The sequence below is a fragment of the Planococcus citri genome, chromosome 1, assembly GCF_950023065.1.
Source record: "Planococcus citri chromosome 1, ihPlaCitr1.1, whole genome shotgun sequence".
NCBI classification, from domain to species: Eukaryota; Metazoa; Arthropoda; class Insecta; order Hemiptera; family Pseudococcidae; genus Planococcus; species Planococcus citri.
Window position 1 is genome coordinate 84,086,095 of NC_088677.1, and position 14,222 is coordinate 84,100,316.

At 34.5% G+C, this 14,222-nt stretch overlaps 3 protein-coding genes and 1 long non-coding RNA gene across 5 annotated transcripts in view; 3 read left to right on the top strand and 1 right to left on the bottom strand.

Moving 5' to 3' along the window:
• The window catches only part of LOC135838864 (uncharacterized), a 166,415-nt gene that overhangs the window by 131,286 nt on the left and 20,907 nt on the right, over window positions 1-14,222 (bottom strand). The window lies entirely within an intron of this gene.
• Window positions 1,087-4,031, top strand: LOC135842845 (serine protease inhibitor dipetalogastin-like). Its single transcript, XM_065360506.1, has 5 exons — window positions 1,087-1,244; window positions 2,173-2,355; window positions 2,505-2,735; window positions 3,558-3,660; window positions 3,765-4,031. The coding sequence occupies exons 1-4, from the start codon at window positions 1,100-1,102 to the stop codon at window positions 3,605-3,607; spliced, it is 609 nt and encodes a 202-aa protein (XP_065216578.1). The 5' UTR covers window positions 1,087-1,099; the 3' UTR covers window positions 3,608-3,660; window positions 3,765-4,031.
• LOC135842853 (serine protease inhibitor dipetalogastin-like) lies at window positions 8,131-9,820 on the top strand. Of its 2 annotated transcripts, XR_010558204.1 has the most exons (5): window positions 8,131-8,286; window positions 8,646-8,828; window positions 8,973-9,254; window positions 9,322-9,424; window positions 9,559-9,820. XR_010558204.1 is itself a non-coding variant. In XM_065360519.1 (4 exons), exons 1-4 carry the CDS (start codon window positions 8,262-8,264, stop codon window positions 9,369-9,371), a joined length of 540 nt encoding a protein of 179 aa, XP_065216591.1. In that variant the 5' UTR covers window positions 8,131-8,261; the 3' UTR covers window positions 9,372-9,425. The 2 variants fall into 2 exon arrangements, 1 of the variants encoding a protein (XP_065216591.1); XM_065360519.1 differs by lacking the exon at window positions 9,559-9,820 and having other exon boundaries at window positions 9,322-9,425.
• LOC135838805 (turripeptide Ici9.1-like) lies at window positions 10,920-12,046 on the top strand. Its single transcript, XM_065354577.1, has 3 exons — window positions 10,920-11,081; window positions 11,244-11,426; window positions 11,791-12,046. The coding sequence occupies exons 1-3, from the start codon at window positions 11,057-11,059 to the stop codon at window positions 11,826-11,828; spliced, it is 246 nt and encodes an 81-aa protein (XP_065210649.1). The 5' UTR covers window positions 10,920-11,056; the 3' UTR covers window positions 11,829-12,046.

The window sequence follows — 14,222 nt, forward strand, 5'->3', positions numbered from 1 at the left end:
ATTATTTTAGGGCATGCCCTTTCGATCTTACTTGGTATATGTTTCACTCAAATTGAAGTAGGTATTTTAGTTACAATATTCTCTTATGAGATTCCCCAATTGATAATACGAGTATAAGAAAACTTACTCATTATCCTGTTATACATTCTTATTATACGATATTCTTACACCGAGAAATCCTACTCACCTGAAACAAAAACATAAATACGAAGCGAATTAGTTCAGTTATTGTTTTTTCAGACATTTGTATGAACAAGTTTTTTCAAAATATATCGTATACTTAAAGTAAATCAAAACCCACCCTTACTTGCTCACGTCAGAGGAGATTTTTTTCATTTTTCATGCTCTTTGCCAACTGCCAAGAATTGCAGATTGATTGAACGAGTAGGTAATGAATAACGATCAGATGAGCATTCTTCGGCGGAACTGATTACTCAGGAAAATATCACCAACTCATGAACATTTCTCGACGAATTACTAATTTAGATCAATTGTTTTACAGATGCGTTTGTAATTTTTCGAAAAAATCGCCAATGAGTCTCTCTCATTCCATTGAAATTTTGAGGCTGATATCATTTTAATTCCGATCAACAAAATCTCTCGAACACAAGACGTAAATAATTCGAGTACCTAAACTGTTTCATTTTTTATGAAAATTTTTCAAATAAGTAGGTAAATAGGGATGATGCACAATCGAACATATCTATGCAAGTACTTAATTATATAATTTTATAAAGTGGAATGCACTTTCAAAATACACTGAAACTTGAGGGTGAGTAATGATGATGAATAATGATTGAATAAGTGATCTTTGGAGCTGACTATTCAGTAAAACATTAAATCAATCTATGAACATTTTTTTCCGATATAAATTAGTAATTTAGCGCTTGTTATTTTATACTTAAATGCATCTGCAATTTTTCAAAATAATTGTCAATGATTCACTCTAATTCAATTGAAAGTTTGAGGCTGATACATTAATAATTCAAGGTAACGATTGAATTTTTTTCTGAAAATTTTGAAAATGTTTCAGGTAAGTATAAATAGAGATGATGCAAAAATGACTGTCTCTATGCAAATTGCAAGTATATAAAGTGGTATGCACTTTCAAAATAACCATAACACTACGACTATACCTGGTCGACTCAATCGAAGTATTTGTTTCAAGTTTGAATCCCTTTTATTTTGTATCTTACTGGTGTTTTTTGAGTTCGTGAAAATGTTTCTCAACGTGAAAGTTCTCGGTGAGTGTTGCTTTTATTTTACATTTTTAATATGCCCTATTTGTAAGATTTTGTTTTCTGCTTGCATTATTTTATTACAAGAATAGATTTCAAAAAAAAAAATTAAAAAAAATAAAAGAACATTGAGACCAAATTGAGCGGATTTATATTTTGAATTGAAAAGAATCAATTTTTTCCAAACATTCCAATTAAAATTTCGTAGTTAATAGAACTCGATTGAGACTTCGGCAATTTAAGCAAGAAGCAAGACTTTTTGGGGGTAATTTTACTGGCGAAAAGCGTACGTGATACATTTTCACGATTTTTTTTTGCAAAAAAGTAACTCTTTTTGGCAATTTTTGACAAAAAAAAAAATTCTCGAGAGTTTTTGACAAAAAAATGTGACAATGCGAGAGTTCTTAGCAAATTTTATAAAAAATGAGAATTTTTATAATTTTTGGTCAAAATCAACTGACTTTTTTTATGCAATTTTTTGTCTCTAAAAGTAAGCTGTTTTGGCAACTTTTGTAAAGAAAGAAAAAAAAACGAAACTTTTGATCAATTTTTGGTAACAACGTGATCATTTTTGGAATTTTTGGTGGCTTAAAAAAACAATTCTGAATTTGACAAAAAACTAACCTTCTGGCAAATTTGACAGGAAGCGAGGTTTCACAATTTTCTTCTCAAATATGTATTATTATATGTACCTCTTAATTTATGCCAAAACAACGAAAGATATCTTTTGTGAAACTAGGACAATTTTTTGGAATGGCAGAAATGATCAAAAAATTATCACAACCAAATTCCAACATAAAACCAAGGCTTTTTTGATAATTTATTTTTTACAATGCTAATATCCCAAAATTTTCATTTTGTGATCAATCATAATCATAATTATAATGAATAGATACTAAAATCTCTTAATGGTAATTTAATTTCCTATTCCTAGGTGCCCTGGTGGTAGTATTTCTGGTTGGAGATGCTATTGGTTCAGAATCTGTTAACCCTACTCTCAATGACCCGTGTGTAAAAAAGTGTCACGTAACATTTGATTATAGACCTTTTTGTGGCAGCGATAATTACACGTATCCTACACCCAGTTACTTGAGTTGCTTCAAATCGTGTAACATATGTAAGTATTATCGTATTCAGTCAATACCATTCTATAAAAGTAGAGTCGTGCATTTGGAAAATTTTTCTCATAGGTGATTTTTCAATCATTCAAATTTGGCCAAAGCTTGATCCAGTTTTAATAGTTAATTTGTATATTTTTTTTTGTAGCGATTACCAAAGCCTACGATGGACCTTGCAAACAGAAACTTGAAAACGTCACAGACGTCCCTGCAGTTGTGGCTGCTAAGGCTTCTGAATCAGACAAGCATGACTCACTTGAAGAGCACCCCTGTGTAAAGAAGTGTCCAAAAACACAGGACTTACGTCCTTTCTGTGGCAGCGATAATCACACCTATGGCAACAAGAGTTACTTGGGCTGCTTCAAAAAGTGTAACATATGTAAGTATAGTCATCTCCGGAAGCCGAGGGACAAAATTGACTCGAAAATCGGGTTTTCAGCCCAAATGTACCAAGATTTCGACACTATACTCGATTTTTTCGCATTTTTATTTGGTACCACCCCCCCCTGGAGGGCTACGAGGGAAATTGACTCAAAAATCGTTGTTTTTAACCCAAAGTATCAAGATTTCGACACTATACTCGATTTTTTCACATTTTCCCAAAAATTTTCATTTGGTACCACCCCCCTGGGGGGCTACGAGGGAAATTGACTCAAAAATCGTGGTTTTCAACTCAAAGTATCAAGATTTTGACACTATACTCGATTTTTTCACATTTTCCCCAAATTTTCATTTGGTACCACCCCCCTGGGGGTCGAGGGGCAAAATTGACTCAAAATTTGAATTCTGCGTTGAAAATTACTCCTCAAGAATGACTATTTCATGTTTTTGGTGGGTTTGAGAAGGAATAAAATCGATTTTTAGGCGAATAACCGCAAGAAGGTCCTGTCGTTTCAAGAAGGTCCTATCGAGGTCTCTTTTGTAAAGCGCTCCCATGGAAATGTTGGTGGTGGAAAAAAAATTACTACGCAGGAAATAAATAGTGGAAAGATGCTTCTATTCAACAAAAAAAAACCGGAGCTCGCTATATCATTTTAAACCAAAATGGCAAAACACTGAAATATAAAAATGCGTTTTTCTCAAAACCAGTTTTTTGTCGATAGGACCTTCTTGAAAAGCACCATTCATTTACCTAAATATAGTTCATAAATTTGTAGTTTTTAATTGTTCTTATACTTAATTTCTGTTATCATTTTCTCAGCTGTTACAATGGCCTATGATGGACCATGCAAAGGTACACCCAAACAATGATCGATGCGTAAAGCGTGTTTCTACAAGAGCCACAATGGACACTTCTTTCATACGTACGTGTGATAGTGTATTTTTTTGCTTTGGGAATTATTTAAACCTACCTAGTTGGTGTATGTATGTAACTAAAGTACCTTAAATTTGTAATTTTTTCTTGCAGAGTCTACAATCACTCATGAAAGAAACTGTCAATAGTCCACTATTGGTTGACAATATGTGAACTACCTGCACTTTTTCACACAACCTTGTGAAAGAAACATACATCACAGTCACTTAAGATTGCTTAAATGGGCTGTTATTTAGTTTAATAAGTACCTAGTAATATTCTACTGTTTATAGTTCATATGAACCTATGTATTTAGTTAGTTAATCATTCAAAATTGTATCGCATTTGAAAAAATATAAATAAAAATCTTATTAGCATCAATAGTGTTTCTTTAGCAGTGTTATTTAACCATGAAAATACAACTACATAGTTCTCTTACATATCTACCAGAGCTGAAAACAGTTACACTACCCCCTTACTTGTATCTGGTTAAAATACTGGCTAAACCCACTAGTGGTGGGTATCAGAGCTCAAACTGGGACAAAGTAGTACCCAGGTATACTTGTTACCATATTTGGTTGAACTGAATACCGAGTATACCGGGTTACTGGTTTGACGAAGACACCCAGGACCAGTAGTATCCTGTCCCAGGTTGGCCTTTGATGAAATGGAACGCTATGTATTCGCCTTCTCATCAGCTATTGTGTGTGTCATCAAAGTGTTTGTGTTACTTGCATGATAAGAAATGAATGAATGCATCGTACCACCCGCACCCATTCTTATGCATGATGTAATACACTACCCAGGATACTCGGTTGGTGAAAATTGAACCTAATACGAGTATGGTATTGTACTATGTTAATGCGGATACCCAGTAGTACTCAGTCCCAGTTTTGCCTGACCCGGGACCGGGTATATTTGGTATTCGGACTGGTTTGAGCTCTGGGGGTATCGAGTTGATTTGGGTATAGATAGTAGCTATAGACACTGAACCTGCATACAAGACAACCAACTCGCGGCCGTCGTCGTCGTAGTCGCGCTCCTTTACAGGAGATAGCGTATATGTCCATCTATATTAGCCGGTATCTAGCGTATCTAATTGTTTCTTTCAGGGTCTTGCAGGGGGAGTTGGCCGGTGAGTTTGTTGTTAACAGTTCTGATCGTTTCCTCCCTCTTGTCGATCTTCCTTGGATTTTCCCCTGTACCACTAGCATGAAAATACCGTTTTCTCGTATTTTATGAGCTAAATACTTTAGCTTTCTGTTTTTGATGTCTTCAACTACGACTTTCCGCTCCTCTCCTATTCTTGCTAGTACTTCCTTGTTGGTAATGAAGTCCTTCCATGAGATCCGTAGTAGCCTTCGATAGCACCACATCTCAAAAGCGGATACTTTCTTCTCGCATTCTGCACTCATGGTCCATGTTTCGCAGGAATACTTCAGAACGGTCCATACGTAGCATCGCATAATTCTCCTTGGCAAAATAACCTGAGTAACGCCAATTTATCCCGCTGGGTGCTCTTGGCAGTGCTGTACTTCTATTTTGCAGGCAACAGGGAAAAGGGAGGGTTGTGTAGTCCGGATTCGGAAGGAACTCGCCTGGCTGCGCGCGCAGTCAGGAGTACCTCACAGACTACACAACCCTCCCTTTTCCCTGTTGCCTGCAAAATTGAAGTACAGCGCTGCCAAGAGCACCCAGCGGGATAAATTGGTGTTACTCAACTTTTCTTTACCATTTCCATTCCCCTCAGCCTGCAGTTGGTTGTCTTATTCCACAGGTCCAGTGTCTGTAATAGTAGCGTATAGCGAGCACACTCCGATTGTTTTCGCACTTAGTCTGCACACGCACCTCAAAACTTGATAATGTATAAGTAGGAGGAGTTATGCTTCAACACCTGTCATTCGTATATGTGATTGATGTTTGACAGTGCTTGATGGCAATGATGAAGTCATGCCAGTACACCGGCTATGCATTCAACATGCTACAAGTTATAATGTGAACTGGTGTGAAATTTTTTCAACTTGCTACAAGCTACTAGCGAGAAGCGAGAATTTACAGTACAGGTATAGTAGTTACCTGCAGTCAGCGAGTACCATTTTCAGCTCCGCTATGCAGTATATTACCATGACTGTATCAAGGCCTGTTGCAGCCAGACTTCATGATTTAAATACTGCATATGATAATTGTATGGGTACCACCATTGTGATGTACTACTTTTTAAGGTAGTATAGCATACAAATCAACACGTATTTTTATGCCAAATTGGGTGCTTAGGCTAACACCCATTATGTTGGTGTTGCCTCTTCACGTTGATTATGTATCTCATAGAAATGTATTTTCAAGCTTCCACCAGTAGTTTCCTGCTTGCTTACCAATGACATCTACACAAGTACATACCTTGGAGCTAGATGGGTTGTTTAGAGACCCTGAGCTCCTCAGTGTGGACTTCTATAGATGCTCAAACCAGTTTTAGCTTTTTGATTCTGCTAACAGATGGTGTGCACAATCTGTTAATTTGGCTAATGACTGACAGTCCTCTAGGTACTTGACATGTAATGTTGATAAGTGCACCTGGGATTTTTTCAATTACACGCTCAAGCTTGCCCCTGTACCTGGATTTGAACCAGGTACCTTGTTAACTGGATCACAAAATTATGGATCTGGGAGAATTCAAGACATGGTGGACCTTCATAATTGATTTGTTAGGCGCGGTTTTTGCTGTAATTTTGATCCAGACAGGTTTATTGTTGATTTTAAGCAAATGATCAATGAATATGTAGAGACAGATTGTACAGCATTTTGGGTCGTGTAAGCGAGAGAAATTCATTCTGCCTCTAGTCAACATTAGAAATAGTTCCGTAATATGACATCTAGCGGATTAATTCCCTCACAACTTCGTGTTGGAAGAATTACACTAGAGAAACCAGTCATTTGGCGACTCCCAGTGATATAACATTGGTTATCAGTGTTCCGGAGATGGTATAGGCTTGTTCCTACATCATACATTTGCATAAATCTAATAGTCAAATTAGTAGCACAAGTCCAGTCATATATCGAAATATGAACTGGTGAAGCTTGCGATCAAAAGATCTATTTCATAATATGATCTCGGTTCCAGTTATACTGATAAGAGTCGTGCAGATGCACTCGGGTCCAGGAGTTATTACATAAAACGACTGTTGATCCTTATTGGAAATCTCTTCTTAAAGAGTGACATATGTATATGGACCTTCCCACATCCGTGTATCGTTCCCATTCCCTGTGGTGATGTGCTATGCACTTTCTTAGGCATGAAACGCCATCTCTCTTTTTGTAATACTGTACAGGCCAGTATAATAATTAGCTTGAGCAAGTTGTTACTTTGTACTTGATGAATAAACAATACAAATAACAACTGAAGATGTTTCTTATTTCGTAAGATATATCATTAAGGTAAATGTCTGTGTGGTAATACGTAAATACATTCAGTGTCAGAAAAGTAGGTAACGAGGCAGTAAGTCGCCAGGTACCCAGGAAGCTCTCAGAAGCTAGGTACTGCTAGGCCTCTTGTTGGTAGCTAGCGCATGTGACGATCTTATACATGGAGATGTGCTTGTAAAGTATATTGTAATGTGCAGAATCTATCTCCACAAATATCAAAATCTAGGCACCTATATTTTCAGATGAATATATTATGACTACAATTTTTCTTCAGAAAATAGAAGGGATCTATGATCATCAGAGCTCTTATGCAATGTTTTCCTCTACAATCACTATTCTACCTGATGAAAATCAAACATTGGAATTCATCAAGGATCAAGGGATGTTTTTTAAAGATTGCTGAAAATGACAAAAATAATAAATTCCTTGATAAAAACCCCTTACAAAAATGTTTTGTTCCATTTTGTTTCATTCTCTGAGCTAAGCCATTTTGTTCTCATGTTTTGTAATAGGCCACAAAGTGATAAGTGAACATGAAGATTATACCTTCTGTCTGGTTCCTCTATTCTCAATAAAATCAAATTGAATTCTAGAAGTTTTCATTTTTTATTAACAAATGCAGAAGAGAAAAGGTGTAGATGAATGAGATAATATGTACTCATACATGCAACATTATTTGGCTAAAATTTGCAAACAAAGTGCCATGAAAAGCCATGTCAGGGGCCAACCACTGAAAGTTGTGGATGAGTACCTAAGTAATGAATAATGATTTGATAAGTGATCTTTGGAGCTGACTATTCAGTAAAACATTATCAATCTTTGAACATTTTTTTTTTTTTGATAAATAACTAATTTAGCAATTGTTATTTTATAGATGCATCCGCAATTTTTCTAAATAATTGTCAATGATTCATTCTCATTCCACAGAAAGTTAGAGACTGATACGTTAATAATTCAAGGTAACGACTAACGATTGCATTTTTTCTGAAAATTTTGAAAATGTTTCAGATAAGTAAATAGAGATGATACGCAAATGAATTTCCTAGTGCAAATTGCAAGTATATAAAGTGGTATGCATATATAAAACGATTACACCACCTACAACTAGCCAACTTATTCGAAATACATACACTTGTTTCAAGTTTGATCACTCTATTTTGCATCTTACTGGTGTTTTTTGAGTTTGTGAAGATGTTTCTCAATGTGAAAGTTCTTGGTAAGTGTTGATTTTATTTTACATTTTCAATACGCTGTATTCATATACTTATATAAAATATAAACCTTATATGTACAAGGAAACCTGAATTTGCAGGAATGAGCATAATTGTGATCCCAGTCCCAGACCCTCAAATTGTGAAGAATAATCACTCCCTGGCCTAACTACATATTAGCACAACCAAATTCCAAAATGAAACCAAGGCTTTTTTGTAAACTTCTTTTTTTTGTACCAAGCTAATATGTTCCCCTCCAGGAACACATCCTGGGCCAAAATTCTACACCAGGAACCTCCAACTTGAAATAATAAATATCAACATCTCTTAATGTTCATGTATGTACTTCATTTTCTATAAATAGGTGCTATGGCAGTAGTATTCTTGGTTGGAGATGCAATTGGTTCTGAATCTGGTAATCCAGTTTTTGATAACCCCTGTATGAAGGTGTGTCCCACAACAAAAGAATATATTCCTTTTTGTGGCAGTGATAATTACACGTATGGCACAAGCAGTATCTTAAATTGCTTCAAAAAGTGTAACGTATGTAAGTATCATCATCTTCCATCAATACTATTTCATATAAGTAGGATTGGACATTTCCAAAACTTTTTGCATCAGTTCTTCATCAATCATATCCAAATTTAGCACAAATTGTTCCACATTTAATAATTTGTACTTTTTTATGTAGCTGTTACCAAAGCCTATGACGGACCATGCGAACAGGAACTTGAAAATGTCGAAGAAAATGAAAACGAGGAAGACGATGAAGAAAACATTGAAGGCTATAATGAAGATGTCACTACGGCTGGAGCTGATAAAGCTTCTGAATCAGATAGGCGTAGTCCACTTGAAGAGCATCCTTGTGTAAAGATGTGCTCAAAAATGAAGGATGTACGTCCTTTCTGTGGTAGCGATAATTACACCTATGTCAACAGGAGTTACTTAGGCTGCTTCAAAAAGTGCAATATACGTAAGTATAGTCCTCTTATACCAATTATGAGTTTTTGTTATACATAATTTGTGTATAATTTTCTCAGCTGTTACAATGGCCTATGATGGACCATGCAAACGCATACCCATACAATGATTGACGTGTAAAATGCATTTCTACAGGAGCCACAATGGACACTTCTATCATAAGTATGTATGTGTAAAAGCGTATTTTTTTTGCTTTGGGGATTATTTAAACCTACCTATGTAGTTGTTATAAGTATGTAACTCAAGTACCTGAAATTTGTAATTTTTTCTTGCAAACATCACAATCACTCATGAAGGAAAAAGTCAATAGTCTACTACTGTTTGACAATACATGCACTACCTGCACTTTTTTCAACAATCTTGTAAAAGAAGCATACATTGCAGTCACTTAGGATTGCTTAAATGGACTGTTATTTAGTTTAATGAGTTGTAATATTCCACTTTTTATAGATATTATAGTTTATACACATTTGGTTTATCATTTAAGATTGTATTGCGAGTATTTGAAAAAATGTAATAAATAAACATTTTCAGCATTCGAAATGTTCATCACCTAACTTGTATTTTCACTGGCATTGTATGCCATTGTTCCACTGTTTCTGATCCAGGGGTTTAGCAGTTAATTACAGTTTAGTTCACATGGCATTTTTTCAAAAACTTGTGACACCATGACCCATAATTTTGGCCTCACCCTTCAAAATCAAAGATACTCAAAAAAAAGTTTTGATTAAATTTTTTGAAATATTTTCTGCCAAAATCTAGCCTACATATTTTGATAGGTCACATGACATCCTTTAGTAAAATCCCCATAGTCATGACTCAATTTTAAGCTGAAAGTTTTGTAAAATTGTGCAAAAAAAAATTGGTAGGAATTTTTGATATACCCTGTGAAAATTTCAACTCTGTTTTGATAGATCAAATGAAGTATTTGTTTTTCAAATATACCGTACCTTGTTGGGGCAAAACATTTGTGCCGGATTTCGATGTAGGTACCTACTTATCAGGATTGCGAAAGACTGAAAATGATGGTTTTTCAAATCCTGGGTTGCACATTGAGGGAAGAGGGTTGGGGGTCGAAAGAAACCATTATCTCAAGTTGATGAGGGCAAAAATAAATAAATAAGGTTACCTATGGAGGGAGTGGTTCCCTGAAGTCAAATATGCATTCAAACTATCGAGCTCCTTCCCCAAGTGCACTACATATACATTGAAGGGAGGTTTTCCAAAAAGCAATAGGTCAAAAATTATGATTTTGAGATAAATGATGTTTTTAGTAACACTTTGGAAATGTTTCCGATAATTTTGTAAATTTTTAGGTAGGTACTCGACTAGGTAGGTACATCCGTTTTACATTTTTATTTTTTTATCGACTTAATTTTTTCCGGATAAATACTCGTCTTAGGTAAAAATATTTTTATTTACTCACTCACGTAATTTAAATGCAAATATTGCTGATTTTATTAATTCATTTCCATAATATTTAAATAAACCATACGTCACTACTTGATGGTAAAAATCCAGGGGAAATGTTAATTCTCTCAAGAAGTTTGCCAATTGTACAGGTTTTTAATTATACATATTCAATTTTTTTGGGAAATGTTTGCCAATTTACGATACCTATACATTCTTGCAAGTGCTTATAATATAAATAAAGTAGCATGCATGCTAAATAATTTAAAACTATTTATCGAGTCTTCCGAAGCTCTCGTTACTAATTTTATTCACTAAATTTAATAATTGTGCTGGTGTTTGTATTTTTTACCCACAGTGTACGAAATATTACAAGCATTAAAAATGTCTTTCAACGTAAAAGTTTTCGGTAAGTGTAAATTTCATTTCATCTAAGTCCAAAATACTCTTTCTTATTTTTTAAATTTTATTTTTTTCGTTCGGATTCGTAAAACATTTCAAGTTTAGGTAATAGGTTAGGTACGTTATTTTTTGTTACGTTTTTTCACGTTAAATTAATATTTTTGCACAGTTTTCGTGGCAATGGTATTTTTGATTGGTGTCGCCGTTTGTACCGAACCCAGCAATCCTATTTACAATGACCCCTGCGTGAAGGGATGCAGCGTGACATACGATTATAGTCCTTTTTGTGGCAGCGATGGTCAAACTTATCCTACTAGAAGTTACCTTCGTTGTTTTCAAAGGTGTAATAAACGTGAGTATTTTTTTTTAAATTCTACAATGCCTATTTGTACCTATTCTGTAAAATAAGTTTTTCTTCTTCTTGTTTTTACTCCTTCACGATACCTAGGCCAATTTCAAACGCTGAACAGTAATTTTTCAGCAATTTACATAGAGCTTTTCTCTTCAATCGAATCTGTCATTTTATAAAATCACATTTTTTTTCGACATTAGATAGGTATGATTAAACTTATCGAACTCGATTTTTTTTTTCAAAATCCATTGGAGAATACAATTTTTGAAATTAAAGATTCGCAATCTGTTCCCCCGCAAAAACAATTTTTTCTCGTGATTTTATGTAATTGAGTTGCAATTCCTAATTTATTTATTTTATACAGAGATTACGAAGGCTTATGATGGACAATGTAAACAGTGAAGCTGTATTCTTCAACAAAATGTGTCACTAACAGGACAAAGTTCGTGCTTTTCACTCTCAGTGGTACTTGCACTTGGATTTTCGTACCTTACTGCAAGCTATTCTGTTAATTAAATGTTTTTTTTTCTATCCTAAGAGTTACTTACTTTTAATCATTCTGTTATTTTAACTTATAAAAATTGTTGTGTATTGAAAAAAATAAATGAAAATTTCAATAATTTCATTATTACCTAATTGAAAAAACAACATCCAAGTGAAATGTGACTGTACTTTCAGTTTTGCAGATATGTAAAATTGCAAGTGCCAAAGTGCATTTTTTGATTTCTGGTGAATTTTTAAAAATCAAATTTATGCCAGAAATGAGAAAAAAAATCAAAATTTCACCAAATTGACATAGAAAGCTGAAATTTGGGATTTATCCTATTTTCGACCTGGAAAATCGATTGGGAACGGTTTCGAGCCGTTTTGAGCAGTTCTGGAGGCTCCAGCAGATTTTTCAAACTGGACATTTCCACAAAATTTCATCAAATTACGCTGCACTCCAACTTCAACACGCTATCAAGTCGACTGCTGGCAAGTTTGAGTAATTTTGGAGCCTCCAGCGACTTTTTGACAATTTTTGGACCCTCCAGTAGATTTTTGAAACTTGAAATTTTCACAAAATTTCATCAAAAATGGAGTTATGAAGCTAAAATTCACTCTGCAAACTAATTTTTAACACATCAACCTGTTTTAAATTTACGATAATTACGAGTATTGTAAAAAAGATTACCTCCTCAGCCCTCCTGCCAGAATAACCGGATTAAAATACCTAACAAAACAATCTGCATAATAAACATTTGACGATTTTCAGTGTTACGGTTTCATCATAATTAAAAATACAGATCGCGTCGTTAATTATTGACGTATTGTAATTACTTTATAATTATCTTACGTTGGAAGTTTATTATGTACTTTTTCATGTTTTCATTTCATCGATATAATTATAACGATTTGACTTTTTCGAATGCTTGCATTGAAAAAAATTCTCATTCGTAGAAAATCTCTTCTTTAGTTCTTTGCATCGAGATTTCGAGAGAGGAATTTGTATCCAATATTATAGGCACATATTTCAAAGATGCTTCTCAACGTGAAATTTTTAGGTAAGTGTAAATTTCAATTCACTCGAGTCCAATTTTAGTTGTCGTTATTTCAAATTTTCATTTCTAGTGTCACTTTTTGTTTGCATACAAAAGATACGAAGTCCATAAATATTGATCTAAGTATAAATAAGTTGCATATTTTTTGACATATTAAATTTGTTTAATTAAAATGCAACGTTTTATGCACAGCTTTTATGGTGATGGTACTGATGGTATCTTTGCTTGGTATTGGGGCTGGTTCCCAATCAGGCAATATTGATTCCTGCTTGAATAATTGCCCTCCTATAACAAACGATTCTCCTTTCTGTGGAAGCGATGGTGTCACCTACCCCAGCAAAGATCAGCTATCCTGTTTCAAAAAGTGTAATAAACGTGAGTACATACTACTGACATGAGTATTGTCTTGTTTTTTTCGACAATATAGTTCGTATTACATGAAACCTTTGCTTTCTGTCACTGATTCTGGCGATCTTAGAACATGTACTTTTCTCTAAATTTTGTTCAACTATACTAAATAATATCAAGATACGCGTTTTCAAATCATTGGCAACAATAATTTGATTTTTTTCATTTCAGCGGTTACGAAAGTTCATGATGGATCATGCGAACCAAATGGACCACCAAAATTACAACTATAGGACTATAAAAGACAGATAAAAGTTTGCCCGTTCTTTCCATGATATTTAGACCAGCCTACTTTCTCATCATTTCATGAAACAACCAGACAATAGACATACATATCACAATCAAACAGGACTGATCTAACTGAGCATTTCATTAATTTCTTTCCTATAGATGTAATAAGTATTGTTGTGTAATTAAAAAATAAATGAAAATTTTAGTAAACAGGTATAAATTCTTTATGCTGCTCCGATAAATGACCAAAAAATACTACGATTTTCAAGACTCGCTATTTTATTCAAAATCTGTGAAAAATTACCCAATAAATCGACTTTTGAATCTTGGTGAGGGGTCAAATAAGGTTGGAGGGTGGAAACACGCAAAAAATCACTTCGGGTACATCCTCCCATCGTACTGTCAAAATTTAAACCCTCTAGGTCAATTTGGAAAGTCTTCAGGTTTTCCTTAAAAGTGAAAACACACGTGAAATAACCCAAAAATCCACTTTTTGAGCTTAGAAAGGTGTCAATCTGTCAAATGGGGTTAGAAAAGTGAAACCTGTAAAAGGCACTCGAGTGGCACCCTCTCATTATATGTCGAAAATTTGAGCCCCTTGGGTCAATTTGAGGGG

Coding starts and splice junctions, on each gene's coding strand:
- LOC135842845 (XM_065360506.1), top strand. CDS start 1,100: ATGCACTTTCAAAATAACCATAACACTACGACTATACCTGGTCGACTC. Junction 1,245..2,172: donor TCTCAACGTGAAAGTTCTCG/GTGAGTGTTGCT, acceptor TCCTATTCCTAG/GTGCCCTGGTGGTAGTATTT. Junction 2,736..3,557: donor CTTCAAAAAGTGTAACATAT/GTAAGTATAGTC, acceptor TCATTTTCTCAG/CTGTTACAATGGCCTATGAT.
- LOC135842853 (XM_065360519.1), top strand. CDS start 8,262: ATGTTTCTCAATGTGAAAGTTCTTG. Junction 8,287..8,645: donor TCTCAATGTGAAAGTTCTTG/GTAAGTGTTGAT, acceptor TTCTATAAATAG/GTGCTATGGCAGTAGTATTC. Junction 9,255..9,321: donor CTTCAAAAAGTGCAATATAC/GTAAGTATAGTC, acceptor TAATTTTCTCAG/CTGTTACAATGGCCTATGAT.
- LOC135838805 (XM_065354577.1), top strand. CDS start 11,057: ATGTCTTTCAACGTAAAAGTTTTCG. Junction 11,082..11,243: donor TTTCAACGTAAAAGTTTTCG/GTAAGTGTAAAT, acceptor ATTTTTGCACAG/TTTTCGTGGCAATGGTATTT. Junction 11,427..11,790: donor TTTTCAAAGGTGTAATAAAC/GTGAGTATTTTT, acceptor TATTTTATACAG/AGATTACGAAGGCTTATGAT.